Source organism: Salvelinus sp. IW2-2015, linkage group LG11 (genome assembly GCF_002910315.2).
Source record: "Salvelinus sp. IW2-2015 linkage group LG11, ASM291031v2, whole genome shotgun sequence".
In the NCBI taxonomy this organism is placed as follows: Eukaryota; Metazoa; Chordata; class Actinopteri; order Salmoniformes; family Salmonidae; genus Salvelinus; species Salvelinus sp. IW2-2015.
The window spans coordinates 31780929-31799900 of NC_036851.1; the positions used below are offsets into that span (position 1 = coordinate 31780929).

An 18972-nucleotide genomic window follows, 5' to 3' on the forward strand; every position below is an offset into this window, starting at 1 on the left:
GAATGATAAGAGCAAGAAAACTCTTAGCAGATAATGACAACAACAGTAGCTGTAGATGATGTAATGAAAAGTTGGAGGGTGGTTAGTAATGGAGGACATAAGGTGGATCCACGTCTGGGTGTTGGGCAGAACCCCTAGGTACTGGAGAACAGGARCAGAGTTAAAATGAAAAAGGTAGGAGATAGAGAAGTAAACAAGCAAACACACAGGTTACACTTTACTGTGAGAAAATTTGATGGATTACTGCAGCGTTACAACATAAATKAACAGCGGGCAATCATTTTTCCTGGTCAAAAACCTCCACATCCTTCTCAGTCTGTGCCTGAAGGTGGTACTTGAAGGCGTTCTAATCTGGATCGACAACTTCCACCACATCAGGTGGGGTTTCAGAGATCTGAAAGTAAGTTATACAAAAATAGCAATAGACAAACAACAACACTAAAAGACACTCACAAATTTGAAAGACTACAGTATATGCAATAATTCTATATAAAATTGCATTGTTTACCTCAGTCAACAGCTGCGGCTCCCATCCATACTTGGCCTGGATGCTGCTGTTGTGCGCAAAGAGAATTACCTTCAGGTTGTTCTCCCACCCTTCCTGGTATCAAGGGACTTGCCCATGGCAGTCTTGAGGGTCTGGTTTGTCCAACCACCAAACCTGGAGGGGGTAGAAAAGCGATATCTTTTGACAACGTAAGATATTGAAATATGTCTGATTATGTATGTACCATGGAATAACAAATTGTTAAAAACAAAACCCTTTTTAATGGGTTACATTAGGGAATTTAGAGTTAAGCACATACTCTTCCTTTACTGACTGTAATGGGTATTGCCTCCACCAACTTGGAAAGTGATCGGTCGCCGGAAGACACCAGCTGTTGCCATTCCTGGATTTCGTGAAGGGTCCAATGAGGTCCACCCCTAACATTTAAAAAGTGTTAGAGAGAAGATTACTTTATTCTTACCTGTATCTGTGTCATACTGTCACGATCGTCTTGAGTGGAAGAAGTGGACYAAGGCGCAGCGTGTGAAAAATACATTCTCTTTTATTTGAGAATAAAGAAAAAACACAAAACGAACACTATTATAAACCTAAACAAAACAACAAACGTGAAGCTATAAACGTAAGTGCACACACAAGCTACAAACGTACAACATAGACAATTACCCACAAAACCCAAATGCCTATGGCTGCCTTAAATATGGCTCTCAATCAGAGACAATAAACCACAGCTGCCTCTAATTGAGAACCAAGCTAGGCAGCCATAGACATACAAACACCTAGACAAGTCCTGACCCATTAAACGTACAAACCCCTAGACAAACCAAAACACATACATTCCCCATGTCACACCCTGACCTAACTAAAATAATAATGAAAACAAAGATAACTACGGCCAGGGTGTGACACATACAGTCTGCAGATTTTTGTATTTGTAAGGATACTGACACACACACACACATTCTATAATATTGAACTATGCTGTGGTCAAATAAAGAAACCATTCCAAAACAACTAATCAGGGCAAAATTTGAATTGGGAGACTTACCGATCATGTGCCATGGTGAACCGATCATGTGCCATGGTGAAACAACTTTGATGGRCTTTATCTCCAGTGCCACTGTCTTCGCCCTCTCAAACTTATGGCAGGCTAGACAGGGTACTGACCTTTAAGCAAAAAGTGACAAATGTAAACATTGTGTGCTCTCTGATATGACATTAATTGAAATAATAATAATTTCAGATATAATAGAATGTGATTGATAAACAAAAAGTTATTTTACTTGCCCAGCTGTCCACCTCCTTGACAATTCCACGTCAGAAGAAGAGTAGGTAAATTTTGGCATTCATGCGCTTCACTCCAAAAATGTACACATGCATCTCGGTCAGCATGGCCTCCTTCTCCTWWGTAAAAATCAACCTTCTGTGTGGCTGGCCATCCTTCCCCGTAGGTAGATATGATTGCCTAACAAGTTGGAAGAGAAGAGTTGTTGAAATACTCAAGTCTAAGTATATTTGCACTACTGTCTTTCTCTCTCTGTTTCTCTCTCTCTCAATCTCTCTCTCCATCTGTCTTCCACTCTCTTCCTACCTCTCACTCCCTCTCACTTTCATCCTTTCGCTCCCATTTTCTTCCTCCCCCTCTGTCTGTCTAGCGAAGACACCAAGTTTAAACCTATCCATTTGATTGATCAGGTTTAACTTATAGCTAGACACCTCAATATGACAGACATATAACTATATCGGTGGAGGCTGCTGAGGGGAGGATGGCTCATAATAATGTCTGGAATGGAGTCAATTGAATGGTATCAACCACATGGAAACCACGTGTTTGGTACCATTCCATTTACTCCCTTCCAGACATTATTATGAGCCATCCTCCCCTCAGCAGCCTCCGCTGAACTATATGTATAGCTAGCAACTACTATAGCTAACGTTAGAGGGAAAATGGTTGTTGAAAAATGGTTATACATAGCTAAATATGTCCAGTTATCTAATTGAAGTTAACTGCTTAACGTTACCCTGAATGTTTCTGAATGTTGCGCCTCTTGTCGACATCAGTGGTGTCTTCATAGTACTTCGTCAGGTTGGAAAGATAAAAGAAAATCTCCTCGAGGGATGCGATTGAAGTGCAAGCTACATACAAACAGAAAGCTGCAATAACAGTTATAATAGCTTGCTTGCTATCTAGCTAGCTAACGTTAGCTTAGCTAAATAAAACGGTCTGGCTAGGCATGCTGAGGTATAGAAGTACATTAGCTAGCAACGTCAATCTATAAAAACAACAAATGATGTACTCCTATTTAACAATATGTACAAATACATGGTAAAGAAAGTGTTCTCTTTCCAGTCATCTGAAGCAGCAGGTAGGCAGCAGGTAGTCACCGTCAAATACAGAGAGCAATTCTGAGGTAATAATTTTGCGCGGACTGAGCGAGCGTTTAAACGGTGAAATAGAACTAGAACTGCTCGCATCCCCTACGAGGTCAAATAGAGCCAAACAACCAGCATAGCAACTGACGCTTTGGTTCATTCCTTATTTCGGTCAGAATTTTGCAAGTTCACGCAACAGCCCTAGGAACAGAAGCTAGAATTTATCGAATCCTATTGTGACGTAAAGGGGGACACTATTTGGCATGACAGGCCCTCTTTTGGGTTCTCAGCTGAAAGATCAGACCACAGATGGTTCCATGTGAATTACAATCCCCAGACTCTGTTTTAACGTTTAGAAACGTTAATAATCTTAATTTGCGATACGGTTTTGGAAAACTTTGGACCTTAACTTTCATACCAGCGAGAACGAATCTTTCAAATACAAAAGATACACTTACTGTATGTAGTTTAGCAAAGTTGCATCTGGCTATAACAGTCTCCAGCCGAGATATGACACATCTTCTCACCTTGTGCTGGCATTTCCATTGGACCATTCCATATTTCTGGTTGCAAACAAGTGTTACTCAAAACACAGCCAGGTGCAAATTTGATAAACTGTTTACAGTAAGTGTATCTTCTGTATTTATAATTCATATGAAAGTTAAGTTCCAAATGTTTCCAAAAATGTATCGCAAGGCGTATTTTAGTTTAGATCTAGCATTTTGGCAGCGTCGGGCATTTCCCTCACAAGGCTAAAGGGGACGTCCAATGACCCAATGTTATGCAATGGAATTGGAGTCATGATAAGAGCTAGCTAGACACCACCCTGCCTGCACAGTCTAAAAACAAGTCTGACAACCAATTATTGTGTAAGTGAATAATTTGAGCAAGGCTAAAGGAACAGATGCAATGCCATATCAAGCTGCCAGCACTTTTAAATTACGTTTTAAATGAGTTCATTTTCGTTACAGGTAGGCTATAATTTAATTTCAATGTAAATGCACCCACGATTTTTGCGTGATAAAGTAGGTTGATGGGAACTAATAGCATGCCCTGGGGCTAGGCCTATTGAATTGCTTACCTTGGATGCTGTGAAGGTAAACTTTTAAACCAGAGCGAAGCTGTTGGTCGTCGACCCTCTCCAACTGATTGAAAACTTTGGCAAAGTTGTTCTGTACAGTTTCATGCCGCCGTACCTCGGCCCGAATCGCATTGGAAAGCGATAACTTGTTACTGCTGTTCATCTTGACACCTGTCTCCGGAGATTAAAGGCGCGAGATTGTCGTTCGTTATCCAATTGAGCGCGCTTCTCCAAACACTTCAAGCAAGGCTAATCGAACCTTTGCATTTAGCTTGAGAACGTCTGTCTGTAGCCTACATCATTAATAAAAAAAAATACGTTTGAACGTCTGTCTGTAGCCTACATCATTAATAAAAAAAATACGTTATTAATTTGAGCAAATTTCCTGTTGCATGTTGAAATATCTCCGTTTGTGCCTTACAATGTCTACTTCCTTGTTTTAAAGCGCCGCATTAATGGTGATGAGTTTTGTTTTGTCCTCGGAAAAATTATGACACCATATGAAGAGATTGTGTGTGTGCAGTGTGTGGCTTTGTTGCTATACATGTGAAGTATATAGCATATCATATGATATGTTTCAAGTTGTAATGTCACGTGCACAAGTACAATGAAATGCCTTTCTTGCAAGCTCTAATACTAAAAATAACATAAGGTAGAACAAAAACACACTAGAAATAAGATATAAGAAGAACACAAGTAAGTAAGCATACTATATACAGGGTCAGTCAATTCCAGTACCATATTTACAATGTCCAAATCAAAGAAAATTGTCACATGCGCCGAATACAACAGGTGTAGGTAGACCTTACGTGAAATGCTTACCTACAAGCCCTTAACCAACAATGCAGTTCAAAAAATAGAGTTAAGAAAATATTTACAAAATATGAYGAAGTAAAAAATCTAATTAAAAGTAACACAATAAAATTACATAACAATAACGAGGCTATGTACAGGAGTAATGTCTGCAGTTTTCGGTTTGGCTATTTGTTTCAAGTGTATTAGTCTATAAATAAATCATTTTGCCAAAATTCGTCATCCCTCCCATGTCCTATTCGACTGTAGATGTTCTGCAATGTTTATTGCTTGCCTACATTTTGCTCCCTCCTCTATGTTTAATATAACACACATACATGAATTATTCATTTTGGTTGCCTATCCTGACGTGACGTTTGTTCTATAGAATGTATTTGACTCTGATATGTGCCACAGAAAGTATTTGACTCTTGTTACAAAATTAAGGAAATTAGAAGGGTGGGTGGGGCGGGGTTCGGCAACACACTACTGGTCAACATCTGCGGACCCAAGCCAAATCTTTTCAGACTCCTGAGGGGGAAAGGTGTTGTCGTGCTCTCGACCCGCTCCACTCTCGACCCGCTCCACTACAGCCCTGTCGATGTTAATGGGGGCCTGTTCAGCACTTTATTTTTCTATAGTTCACGATCAGCTCCTCTTGTCTTACTCACATTGAGGGAGAGGTTGTTGTCCTGGCACCACACTGCCAGGTCTCTGACCTCGTCCCTATAGGCTGTCTCATCATTGTCGGTGATCAGGCTTACCACTGTTGTGTTGTCAGCTAACTTAATGATGGTGTTGGAGTCGTGCTCGGTCACCCAGTCGTGGGTGAACAGGGAGTACAGGAGGGAACCAAGCACGCACCCCTGATGTGTTGTTGCATACCCTTACCACCTGGGGCACCACGTCATGAAGTCCATGATCCAGTTGCAGAGGGAGGTGTTTAGTCCCAGGGTCCTTAGCTTATTGATCAGCTTTGTGGGCACTATGTTGTTGAACGCTGAGCTGTAGTCAATGAACAGCATTCTCACATAGGTGTTTGTTTTGTCCAGGTGGGAAAGGGCAGTGTGGAGTGCGATTGAGATTGCGTCATCTGTGGATCTGTTGGGGCAGTATGCGAATTGGAGTGGGTCTAGGGTTTTCAGCATGATGGTGTTGATGTGAGCCATGACCAGCCTTTCAAAGCACTTCATGGCTACCGACATGAATGCTATGGGGCGGTAATCATTTAGGCAGGTTACCTTTGCTTTCTTGGGCACGGGGACTATGGTGGTCTGTTTGAAACATGTAGGTATTACAGACTCGGTCAGGGAGAGGTTGAAAACGTCAGTGAAGACACTTGCCAGTTGGTCCGTGCATGCTTTGAGCACACGTCCTGGTAATCCGAATGGCCCCGCGGCGTTTACCTATTTAAAGGTCTTGCTCACATCAGCTACGGAGAGCGTGATCACACAGTCGTCCGGAACAGCTGGTGCTCTCGTGCATGCTTCACTGTTGCTTGCCTCGAAGCGAGCATAAAAGGCTTGTCTGGTAGGCTCGCGTCATTGGGCAGCTCACGCTGGGTTTCCCATTGTAGTCCATAATAGTTTGCAAGCCCTGCCACATCCGACGAGTGTCAGAGCCGGTGTAATAGGATTCAATCTTAGTCCTGTATTGATGCTTTGCCTGTTTGATGGTTCGTCTGAGGGCAATGTGCAGGGATACTGGAGTCAGTTATCGCATGGTTGACCTGTGTAAATCGACTCGAGCTTCGCAACAATATTAGCTGTCATAAGTGTACAGACGGATAATCATTTACAATGATTCCAAATATGGTTAGGGAAAAAAGACGTGGCACAGTGGTCTAAGGTAGCTGTAGCTGTGTTCGAGTCCAGACTCTGTCGCAGCCGGCCGCGACCGGGAGACACATGGGGCGGGGCACAATTGGCCCAGCTAATTCGGGTTAGGGGAGGGTTTGGCCGGCAGGGATGTCCTTGTCCCATTGCGCACTAGCGACTCCTGTGGCGGGCCGGGCACAGTGCACGCTGACATGGTTGCCAGGTGCACAGTTGTTCCTCCGACACATTGGTGCGACTGGCTTCTGGGTTAAGTGGGCATCGTGTCAAGAAGCAGTGCAGCTTGGTTGGGTTGTGTTTCGGAGGACGCATGGCTCTCGACCTTCGCCTCTCCCGAGTCCGTACGGGAGTTGCAGCGATGAGACAAGACTGTAACTACCAATTGGATACCACAAAATCGGGGAGAAAAAGGGGTAAAAGTAAAAAGAAATGTAAAATACAAAAAATAATAATTATAAATCCCAAAGCATATGTGTTGACATATGCATGGATATATTTGCAATATTTGATCATTTATTTGTARTACATGGTCTCGACCATGATGATTGGTTGAAATATATAATCTTTGCTATATCTAAACCAATGACAGACAAGTGAGAGCCTCTCTCACCACACCCACTGATATTGACAGAGACAGAATATCTGTTGTACTGTTTAAAGAGTGAGCGGTGCTTCCTCAAGCTTCGGTTTCGTGAAAGTAAACAAAATAGTGAACAACGTCCAGAGGGAAATATTCCTTGTAGTTGGCAAAGTTAGATAGAATATCTTCAAGATGGTTTGTGGGGGATTTACGTGTTCTAAAAATGCTCTTTGTTCACTCAACGTGGTGTACATGGTAAGTGTCGCTAACTGGTTGTTGCTAATGTTTCCAGCTAGCAGAAGAATGATGATGCTAACAGTGGTAGCAGCAGTACTAGCACAGAGCTAACTAGGATCAATGTTCATTATTGTTTCACTGAGATTTAGCTAGAAGCAAACAATGGACTCTAATTTACTGTCATCTGCAAATGTTGTCACGGTCAACAAGTTATTAGCTACTAACATTTATCTATGCTTTCTGAAGGAGTAACGTTAACCAGCTAACGCTAGCTAGCTAACATATAATTTCATAAGATCATGAAAATGATTACGCAAGGATGTGTGGCGCTTACTACAGGCAGTAACGTGACAAATCATTTCTGATGATTGACTTGATTACCTGTTAGAGGTTGAATTGTATGTGTGTCCGGTATAAACATGCTGGAAGGGTAGCTAGCTACTTACTGTACGCTAATTAACATTTGATTGTATTTGTACCCATTCAGAGGGCATCAGATATGCTCTAGCTAACTCTATACTTTACGTTTGTCAGAGGACATAGCTGATTCTGTCGACAAGTGACGGGTAGCTAGCTATGTCACAGATCTCGTGATAGTAAACATAGACAACAGCATTATCTCTGTAATGTCAACCACAGCCATAACTAGAAATGATCTGTATGTACGAGTCATTTGAGGCGTGAAACTCCAGTAATCATACATAGCTAACTGTTATTGTGCCCTTTAATGACCATAATCCCGTGTGATTGCATTGCTACTGCACAGGGAACACATTGATATAAGATTAATTATATTGCTGCACATCTCGACAAGTGTTAAATCAGATATCCAGTGTTGGAAAATCTAAATTGTTTACATAGTCAATTTACACATAGCACTGACACACTTACCTCACCAGACATACCACCAGGGATATTTTCAAAGGCCACAGGTCCAGAATAAATTGAAAGAAACATACAATATTATACAGAGCGAAGATTGCATAGAACTTCTTTCCATCTCATATACCGCAAGTGAACAGCAAACCTGGTTTCAAAAACCAAATAAAGCAACACCTCACAATGCTTCTCCCCCCATGTATGTGTAACTGATAGATGCACATGGACACTATATGTTAATGTTTTTAAATGTATGTAAATTGTAAAGTATTTTGTCTGTCTTTTTCATCATGCGTCAGTCCCTAGTAAGGCTAGTTTTCGCCATTGGKATCAGCTAATTGGGATCCTAATAACATTAACAACAACAAAATGTATCAAATCATGTTGCATAYGACTTGACACAATTAGATCATAGACATGTGAAGGTCTTGTGGAAAAAATAAAGGTGAGCCAAGCACACATTCACAATAAGGTCTTGTCTCATACCTAGAAGGTATATACCCCCTGACTGTTTTGGGGCCAACCATTTTAAAATAGCAACCAATAGTCTCTGTATTCAAGGTACATATTAGATTAGCTAGGCCAATTTTCATTTTTTCTGGTATAGCCTGGTTGTCACTAATAARGGTTTACTTGTAGTTCATAGACACCAAGATGGACAAAAGTGTGCGTGTATACGAGMAATAGTCAGTGTCCGTTTCTTTGCCCATGTCTGTGTGTATTAGGGATTCATATTTTCCCGAAAAGCAACCAATACAATACTGGGAATAATTCATATTTATCCTATGAGTCCTGGRAAATACTGAAAAGATTGTAAGTGCCCATTTTAAAGCGTTTAAAGCAAGATATGGTCACTATGCCAGGGTTCTCCCCAAATAATGGGTGCTGCGCCGCCTTATCGGCTTGGCTGCACCACTATGTAAAGATTGTAAAGTGTTCCCGGGACAGTCCCGGGATCCCGGTTACTCATGTTAATCCCTAGTGTGTAATGTGTCAGTGTTTGTCTCATTCTCCCCTCACTTAGTTTCTCTCTCTTTAACCCCAGTTGGTTGGTCTGCTGCTGATCGGCGTGGCAGCGTGGGGGAAAGGCTTCGGCATCGTGTCCAGCATCCACATCATCGGCGGGGTCATCGCTGTGGGCGTCTTCCTACTGCTTATCTCCATCGTGGGTCTCATTGGAGCCCTCAACCACCACCAAGTCATGCTCTTCTTCGTATCCTTTATATAAAGGGCACTCACAATCGCAACACACTTTACAATAAAACAATACAAGTAAGGAGATCTTCAATGTCGGCCCTATTCATACCAGTATGGGCAGGCAGAGTTGGCCTATAATGTTCCAAAAGTCTTTGGTATGGGTCACTGTGCGAGTTTCGTGTGCGAGTTGCGAGTGTGCGAGTTTCGTTTTACTTTACTGAATATGGGTCAGTAGTAAAAATGTATTCTCTCAGTCTGTGCAGCCTTTGAATGTTGGTCTGGCTCCTTGACTGCTCCTCTCTCAGTACATGGTCATTCTGTTCCTGGTGTTTCTTTTCCAGTTTGGTGTGTCCTGCTCCTGCCTGGCTATTAACAAGGGACAGCAGGTGTGTGTGTGTGTGTGTGTGTGTGTGTGTGTGTGTGTGTGTGTGTGTGTGTTGTGTGTGCCTGGCTATTAACAAGGGACAGCAGGTGTGTGTGTGTGTGTGTGTGTGTGTGTGTGTGTGTGTGTGTGTGTGTGTGTGTGTGTGTGTGTGTGTGTGTGTGTGTGTGTGTGTGTGGTGGTGTGTGTGGTGTGTGTGTGTGTGTGTGTGTGTGTGTGTGTGTGTGTGTGTGTGTTATCGTTTGACCTCTTCCAGCTCCTGTTTTCTATCTTATGTCCCATCACTCTCTGTCTTTCTTATTGCACGTGTGTGTGTGTTATCGTTTGACCTCTTCCAGCTCCTGTTTTCTATCTTATGTCCCATCACTCTCTGTCTTTCTTATTGCACCTCTTCCAGCTCCTGTTTTCTATCTTATGTCCCATCACTCTCTGTCTTTCTTATTGCACACTACTCTCTATATATGGACGTGTGGTTGTCCCTTGCCTACTTCCGGCGCCGACAGAGATGGCCGCTTCGCGTTCCCGAGTAAGCTATGCAGTATATATATATTTTTTGTATATATATATATATATTTTTTTTAATTTTACCCGCTTTTTCTCCCCAATTTCGTGGTATCCAATTGTTAGTAGTTACTATCTTGTCTCATCGCTACAACTCCCGTACGGGCTCRGGAGAGACRAAGGTCGAAAGCCATGCGTCCTCCGAAACACAACCCAACCAAGCCGCACTGCGGTCTTAACACAGCGCGCATCCAACCCGGAAGCCAGCCGCACCAATGTGTCGGAGGAAACACCGTGCACCTGGCGACCTTGGTTAGCGTGCACTGCTCCCGGCCCGCCACAGGAGTCGCTGGTGCGCGATGAGACAAGGATATCCCTACCGGCCAAACCCTCCCTAACCCGGACGACGCTAGGCCAATTGTGCGTCGCCCCACAGACCTCCCGGTCACGGCCGGCTGTGACAGAGCCTGGACGCGAACCCAGAGTCTCTGGTGGCACAGCTAGCGCTGCGATGCAGTGCCCTAGACCACTGCGCCACCCGGGAGGCCCGGTATTTTGTTTTTTTTATGTGTTATTTCTTACATTGCTACCCCAGGTAATMTTAGGTTTTATTATATACAGTCGGGAGGAACTATTGGATATAAGAGCAACGTCAACTCACCAACATTACGACCAGGAATACGACTTTCCCGAAGCGGATCCTTTGTTTGGCCTACCACCCAGGACAATAGATCAGATCCCAGCCGGCGACCCAAAACAACGGCGCCGTAGAAGGGGCAGACAGAGCGGTCTTCTGGTCAGGCTCCCGTAGACGGGCACATCGCGCACCGCTCCCGAGCATACTACTCGCCAATGTCCAGTCTCTTGACAACAAGGTAGACGAAATCCGAGCAAGGGTAGCATTCCAGAGAGACATCCGAGACTGTAACGTTCTTTGTTTCACGGAAACATGGCTCACTCGAGACACGCTATCTGAGTCGGTACARCCACCTGGTTTCTTCACGCATYGCGCCGTCATAAACAAGCATCTCTCTGGTAAGAAGAAGGTCGGGGGTGTATGCCTTATGATTAACGAGACGTGGTGTGATCATAATAACATACAGGAACTCAAGTCCTTTCGTTCACCTGACTTAGAATTCCTCACAATCAAATGACGACCACATTATCTACCAAGAGAATTTTCTTCGATCATAATCACAGTCGTGTATATTCCCCCCCAAACAGACACATCGACGGCCCTGAAAGAACTTCATTGTAAACTGGAAACCACATATCCTGAGGCTGCATTTATTGTAGCCGGGGATTTTAACAAGGCTAATCTGAAAACAAAACTCCCTAAATTCTATCAGCATATCGATTGTGCTACCAGGGCTGGCAAAACCCTAGACCACTATTATTCTAACTTCTGCGACACATTTAAGGCCCTCCCCCGCCCTCCCTTCGGAAAAGCTGACCACGAGTCCATTTTGTTGCTCCCAGCCTATAGACAGAAACTTAAACAGGAAGCACCCGTGCTCAGGTCTGTTCAACGCTGGTCCGACCAATCGGATTCCACGCTTCAAGATTGCTTCGATCACGTGGACTGGGATATGTGCCGCATTGCGGCGAACAACAACATTGACGAATACGCTGATTCGGTGTGCGAGTTTATTAACATGTGCATCKGTGATGTTGTACCCACAGCGTCTATTAAAACATTCCCCAACCAGAAATCGTGGATTGATGGCRGCATTCGCGCAAAATTGAATGCGCGAAACACTGCTTTTAATCAGGGCAAGGTGACCGGAAACATGACCGAATACAAACAGTGTAGCTATTCCCTCCGCAAGGCAATCAAACAAGCTAAGCGTCAGTACAGACACAAAGTGGAGTCGCAATTCAACGGCTCAGACACGAGAGGTATGTGGCAGGGTCTACAGTCAATCACGGACTACAAAAGAAAAACCATCCCCGTCGCGGATCACGATACCTTGCTCCCAGACAGACTAAACAACTTTTTTTCTCGCTTTGAGGACAATACAGTGCCACTGACACGGCCCGCTACCAAAACCTGCGGGCTCTCCTTCACTGTAGCCAATGTGAGTAAAACATTTAAACGTGTTAACCCTCGCAAGGCTGCAGGCCCAGACGGCATCCCCGGCCGCGTCCTCAGAGCATGCGCAGACCATCTGGCTGGTGTGTTTACAGACATATTCAATCAATCCTTATCCCAGTCTGCTGTTCCCACATGCTTCAAGAGGGCCATCATTGTTCCTGTTCCCAAGAAAGCTAAGGTAACTGAGCTAAATGACTACCGCCCTGTAGCACTCACTTCCGTCATCATGAAGTGCTTTGAAAGACTAGTCAAGGACCATATCACCTCCACCCTACCTGACACCCTAGACCCACTCCAATTTGCTTATCGCCCCAATAGGTCCACAGACGACGCAATCGCCATCACACTGCACAATGCCCTAACCCATCTGGACAAGAGGAATACCTATGTAAGAATGCTGTTCATCAATTACAGCTCAGCATTTAACACCATAGTACCCTCCAAACTCGTAATTAAGCTCGAGACCCTGGGTCTCGACCCCGCCCTGTGCAACTGGGTCCTGGACTTCCTGACGGGCCGCCCCCAGGTGGTGAGGGTAGGTAACAACATCTCCACCCCGCTGATCCTCAACACTGGGTCCCCACAAGGGTGCGTTCTCAGCCCTCTCCTGTACTCCCTGTTCACCCACGACTGCGTGGCCATGCACGCCTCCAACTCAATCATCAAGTTGGCAGACGACACTAGAGTGGTAAGCTTGATTACCAACAACGACGAGACGGCCTACRGGGAGGAGGTGAGGGCCCTCGTAGTGTGGTGTCAGGAAAATAACCTCCCACTCAATGTCAACAAAACAAAGGAGATGATCGTGGACTTCAGGAAACAGCAGAGGGAGCAGCCCTCTATCTACATTGACGGGACAGTAGTGGAGAGGGTGGAGAGTTTTAAGTTCCTCGGCGTACACATCACGGACAAACTGAAATGGTCCACCCACACAGACAGCGTGGTGAAGAAGGTGCAGCAACCTCAGGAGGCTGAAGAAATTCGGCTTGTCACCAAAAASACTCACAAACCTTTACAGATTCACAATCGAGAGCATCCTGTCGGGCTGCATCACCGCCTGGTACGGCAGCTACTCTGCCCATAACCGTAAGTCTCTCCAGAGGGTAGTGAGGTCTGCACAACGCATCACCGGGTGCAAACTACCTGCCCTCCAGGACACCTACACCCCCTGATGTCACAGGAAGGCCAAAAAGATCAAAACAACCACCCGAGCCACTGCCTGTTCACCCCGCTATCATCCAGAAGGCGAGGTCAGTACAGGTGCATCAAAGCGGGGACCGAGAGACTGAAAACCAGCTTATATCTCAAGGACATCCGACTGTTAAACAACCATCACTAACATTGAGTGGCTGCTGCCAACATACTGACTCAACTCCAGCCACTTTAATAATGGAAAAATAGATGTAATCAATTTAAAACTAGGCATTTTATATGTTTACATACCCTACATTACTCATTTCATATGTATATACTGTACGCTATACCATCTACTGCATCTTGCCATCTTGATGTAATGTATCACTAGCCACTTTAAACAATGCCACTTCATATGTTTTCATACCTTACATTACTCATCTCATATGTATATACTGTACTCTATACCATCTACTGCATCTTGCCTATGCCGTTCGGCCATCACTCATTTATATATTCTTATGTTCATATTCGTATTCATTCCTTTACACTTGTGTGTATAAGGTAGTTGTTGTGAAATTGTTAGGTTATATTACTTGTTAGATATTACTGCATGGTCGGAACTAGAAGCACAAGCATTTCGCTACACTTGCATTAACATCTGCTAACCATGTGTATGTGACAAATAMATTTGATTTGCCTTGTGTGTTGCAGTGATTGCCATTCCACAGCACTCCTGTCACTGTCCTCACCTGTGTGTGTTTGGTCTCCAACCCAGGTGAAGCTGTTGAGTGGTACCTGGGCGTTGATGAGCAACGACACGCGTCTGGGCGTGGAGAGCAAGTTGAACTGCTGTGGGCTGCTGAACAACAACCAGAGCAAGGAGCAGTTCAACGAGGACGTGAAACTCTGCAATGCGGTGAGRGAGACACACCAGTTTGCTCTCTGCGCTCAGCCTTTAAGACCTTTCTCTCTGGATGTGGTTCTCTGCATGTGGTTTAAGCCACTCTGGTTACTCTCTGCCCTCAACAGCTTTCCCAACTTGTCTTAACCATTACAGATCAAAAACAAAACCAGCAAAAAACAGGATCGCAGTAGACCGTAATCTTATGGTTGGCCTTTTACTCTTTATGCAGATGCAGTCRTATGTTTGGACTTCCTCTCTTTATGTGATTGTTGTCTCATTGAAGGCTTTCTCGYTCCCCCTCTGTGTAGCCCTGTAAGCATGCCAGGATCTGTTTCACCTGTGGGGACTTGATGCTGCAGCACGCTGCAGAGGCTCTGAAAATCCTGGGTGCAGTAGGACTCTTCTTCAGCTTCACAGAGGTCAGGAAACCGCTCCTGACTATACCTACAAGAGCTAAAATACACACATCACAACACTCACACTCATCCCTAAATGCACAAAGGGGGGAATTCCGACCCGAGTTAWGCACATGTAAATGGTTTATAATTCTCTTTTTATGCACTTTTCTCTCCATGCGTATTCTGACCTTGAACTTAAGCACGAGAATAGCATACTATTCACCGGCTATTCGTTTGGGTGGAGATTTAAGAAATGACGATGTCACACCGAATTCTGACCTTGACTTAATTCCCTTCATAATTCCACCACCTTTACGCGCGATTAATAAGGTCGAGCAACAACATCTTTATTATTTCTGGAAGAACTAACACCATTCTCCATGCACTGTAATTTACAAATTGACAAGAGATTGATAAAAGCTAGGTAAATGAGTAAGCCATTTGGATAAGGGGATTGTAAATATAAATTACAACTGTTTGAGATCTATTTTACCTTATGATCACTGGAGACAAATGTGAAACCAGATATATGGCAGCAAACTGAAGCATATCAACATATCACCTTTTCCACAGTGAAGTTATGAAATGCTGGCCTTATACAGTAACTTGGGATGAAATTTGGAGACTCAAGCTATAGGGTTCTGTAGCCATGCGCAAATGACAGTATAGCGCCAAACCTATAGAGTTGATTTATGATTTCTACAATGTTTTAATTATAAGGCCAGACTTTTCAGAAKTATTATTATTTATTTTTTTTGTTWTTTTTTTGTGTCGTGTTAGCCGCTTTCGGTAGCCACAATCAGTTATACCCACATTTTATAATTGTCACTGACTTTAGTGTTGGATTCCTTACATCATTCCATTACATTGTTAGTTTGTTCCTGAGGATCGCTAGCAATAGTGGATCATATTAGGCTACCCTATTACAAGTTGTGCAATAATTTGGGACATGTAGTCTATTTGAGTCATTATGGAACTCAGACCACACTTAGCAGGTTAAACCTGGAGCCTGGCGCACGGTTCACGATGACTGGATTTTGTCATCACAGTTGCATGATTATTAGGGTAGATTTATAGGACTACTGTTCAACCCMTATTGTAAATTTTTTTCACCTTCCAATATTTCATGGATCGAACGATTGAATATGTCAACTTTCAGGATGAATCAAACCACTTTTTGATTCACAAATGTATTTTGTGTGTAAAGGCTCTCTAAACCAGCTTTTTATTATTAATAAATACTATCCTAATGCTAAATCGTATACAAGATCAGAGCATTTTTTAAATCTACCAATTGGTGCTGGCTTTCTTTACATGGCTTTCTTTCATTGAGCCCTAATATTCTGAATTGTTCTCTCCATTTATTCTAGTGAATCTGTCAAATTCAATTTAAAGGAATGGCTTTAGATAAATGTACTGAAAACTCCACAGGGAAATCTGTTGGCCAGCAAGYAGGAGGGTTTTCAGCGGTTTAATTAAATACACTGCTCAAAAAAATAAAGGGAACACTAAAATAACACATCCTAGATCTGAATGAATGAAATATTCTTATTAAATACTTTTTTCTTTACATAGTTGAATGTGCTGACAACAAAATCACACAAAAATGATCAATGGAAATCAAATTTATCAACCCATGGAGGTCTGGATTTGGAGTCACACTCAAAATGAAAGTGGAAAACCACACTACAGGCTGATCCAACTTTGATGTAATGTCCTTAAAACAAGTCAAAATGAGGCTCAGTAGTGTGTGGCCTCCACGTGCCTGTATGACCTCCCTACAACGCCTGGCATGCTCTGATGAGGTGGCGGATGGTCTCCTGAGGGATCTCCTCCCAGACCTGGACTAAAGCAGCCGCCAACTCCTGGACGTCTGTGGTGCAACGTGTCGTTGGTGATGGAGCGAGACATGATGTCCCGAAGTGCTCAATTGGATTCAGGTCTGGGGAACGGGCGGGCCAGTCCATGCATCAATGCCTTCCTCTTGCCGGAACTGCTGGCACACTCCAGCCACATGAGGTCTAGCATTGTCTTGCATTAGGAGGAACCCAGGGCCAACCGCACCAGCATATGGTCTCACAAGGGGTCTGAGGATCTCATCGGTACCTAATGGCAGTCAGGCTACCTCTGCGAGCACATGGGAGGGCTGTGCGGCCCCAAAGAATGCCACCCCACACCATGACTGACCCACCGCCAAACCGGTCATGCTGGAGGATGTTGCAGGCAGCAGAACGTTCTCCACGGCGTCTCCAGACTCTGTCACGTCTGTCACATGTGCTCAGTGTGAACCTGCTTTCATCTGTGAAGAGCACAGGGCGCCAGTGGCGAATTTGCCAATCTTGGTGTTCTCTGGCAAATGCCAAACGTCTGCACGGTGTTGGGTGTAAGCACAACCCCCACCTGTGGACGTCGGGCCCTATACACACCTGTTTCTGACTGTTTGAGCAGACACATACACATTTGTGGCCTGCTGGAGGTAATTTTGCAGGCTCTGGCAGTGCTCCTCCTGCTCCTCCTTGCACAAAGGGCGGTAGCGGTCCTGCTGCTGGTTGTTGCCCTCCTACGGCCTCCTCCACGTCTCCTGATGTACTGGCCTGTCTCCTGGTAGCGCCTCCATGCTCTGGACACTACGCTGACAGACACAGCAAACCTTCTTGCCACAGCTGCATTGATGTGCAATCCTGGATGAGCTGCACTACTGAGCCACTTGCTAATTGCCTATAATTTCCACCTGTTGTCTATTCCATTTGCACAACAGCATGTGAAATTTATTGTCAATCAGTGTTGCTTCCTAAGTGGACAGTTTGATTTCACAGAAGTGTGATTGACTTGGAGTTACATTGTGTTGTTTAAGTGTTCCCTTTATTTTTTTGAGCAGTGTATATTCAGCAGGCGCAAGGGAACCACGCCTGTAAAGCCCATTACGCARCTGCATAAGGTAAATCTGAATACAAACAACGGAGAAGTGCGTAAGAAAGGCATACATTTCCTTGGTCTGAATCGGTGCCSATACAGTACAGGTGAACACTATCACCATATACAGACACACACATACACACTTCTCATGAATGTTGTTCTGTTTCAGATCTTGGGTGTGTGGCTGGCTGCACGTTACAGGAACCAGAAGGATCCAAGAGCCAACCCCAGTGCATTCCTATAAGAGCAGAGCGTGAAGAGGCCCACAAGTTACGCACCATGATATAGACACACACACGCAAAATACAACATTGGAGATACACATACATACACACAGATGTGCCAATATGAAAAGAACAACACACACTCGCAGCCTGATGCCAATTGACAACCCACTAAGTACCTTCTGGTTCTCACATGTGCATACACACACACTGGGGAAGAAAAGGCCATGTTGGTCTGTACAGTTTCTTCTCATGTACGATAGGATTGTTCAACAGCTTTTTTTTGTATTACTTCTATGTCAGTGTTTCTCAACCTCTGGTCTGTGGACCTGCACTGCTCTTTGGGATAATGGGGACCACTCCCTCAGATGCTAATACTTATTTACTTTGTTCTTAATTAGAAGTTTTAAACAACACATTTCTCCAGAGGTATATCTGGTTCATGTTCATTAGGCACCAAACAGAAGAACATGTACAGAAACAAGGAGGGACCTGCACTTTTCCAATAAGAAAGTTTTTATTTTCCATTCTACGTTTTGCTACGGTGTGCTCTAATGAATATGAGCCTGTGCTCACTAGTCCCTGGTACCAAACCAGTTGAGAACGACCCCGTTCAGAGACCCCTATCCCTGTCTGTCCATGATGTGGGTAGACTACACAGACGCAGCACCCTGTGCACCAACTACCAGCATAGCACTGTGTGTGATGGCATACACAGAATTGATCTTTTTTTAACCAAGAAAAATCTTTTATAATTTAAGGGTTTTGTCTATGCCACAAAATGTTGTGATTGTGATTTTACATAGTAGACTTSTGTGTAGCTTCTGTTGATTTTTAACAAGATGTCATTGTGTGCAGTGTGGCCATCAATATTTCTTGACAAAGAAAGCGGTGCCTTATAGATCATGTCATGTTAGTGCCTTGGGTGGGAATTAG

The 18972-nt window shown here is 43.9% G+C and overlaps 2 protein-coding genes across 4 annotated transcripts in view; one reads left to right on the forward strand and one right to left on the reverse strand.

Annotated features, from left to right (window-relative positions):
- Positions 1-4351, reverse strand: part of LOC111970187 (arf-GAP with GTPase, ANK repeat and PH domain-containing protein 1-like) — a 48479-nt gene extending 44128 nt beyond the window's left edge. Inside the window, exon 1 of the mRNA XM_070445668.1 lies at positions 3960-4351. Within this exon, the coding sequence (XP_070301769.1) occupies positions 3960-4122 (163 nt within the window). The 5' untranslated portion in view covers positions 4123-4351. The remainder of the gene's footprint in view (positions 1-3959) is intronic.
- A 2879-nt stretch (positions 4352-7230) lies between these two features.
- LOC111970189 (tetraspanin-31) lies at positions 7231-18228 on the forward strand. 3 transcript variants are annotated; one of them, XM_023996774.2, is made up of 7 exons: positions 7231-7421; positions 9328-9495; positions 9785-9865; positions 14370-14510; positions 14807-14917; positions 17775-17834; positions 17982-18228. In XM_023996774.2, exons 1-7 carry the CDS (start codon positions 7359-7361, stop codon positions 18054-18056), a joined length of 699 nt encoding a protein of 232 aa, XP_023852542.1. In that variant the 5' UTR covers positions 7231-7358; the 3' UTR covers positions 18057-18228. The 3 variants fall into 3 exon arrangements, with proteins under 3 accessions (XP_023852542.1, XP_023852543.1, XP_070301770.1); XM_023996775.2 differs by lacking the exon at positions 17775-17834; XM_070445669.1 differs by lacking the exons at positions 7231-7421; positions 9328-9495; positions 9785-9865 and adding an exon at positions 10145-10387.
- The last annotated feature ends 744 nt before the right edge of the window (positions 18229-18972 follow it).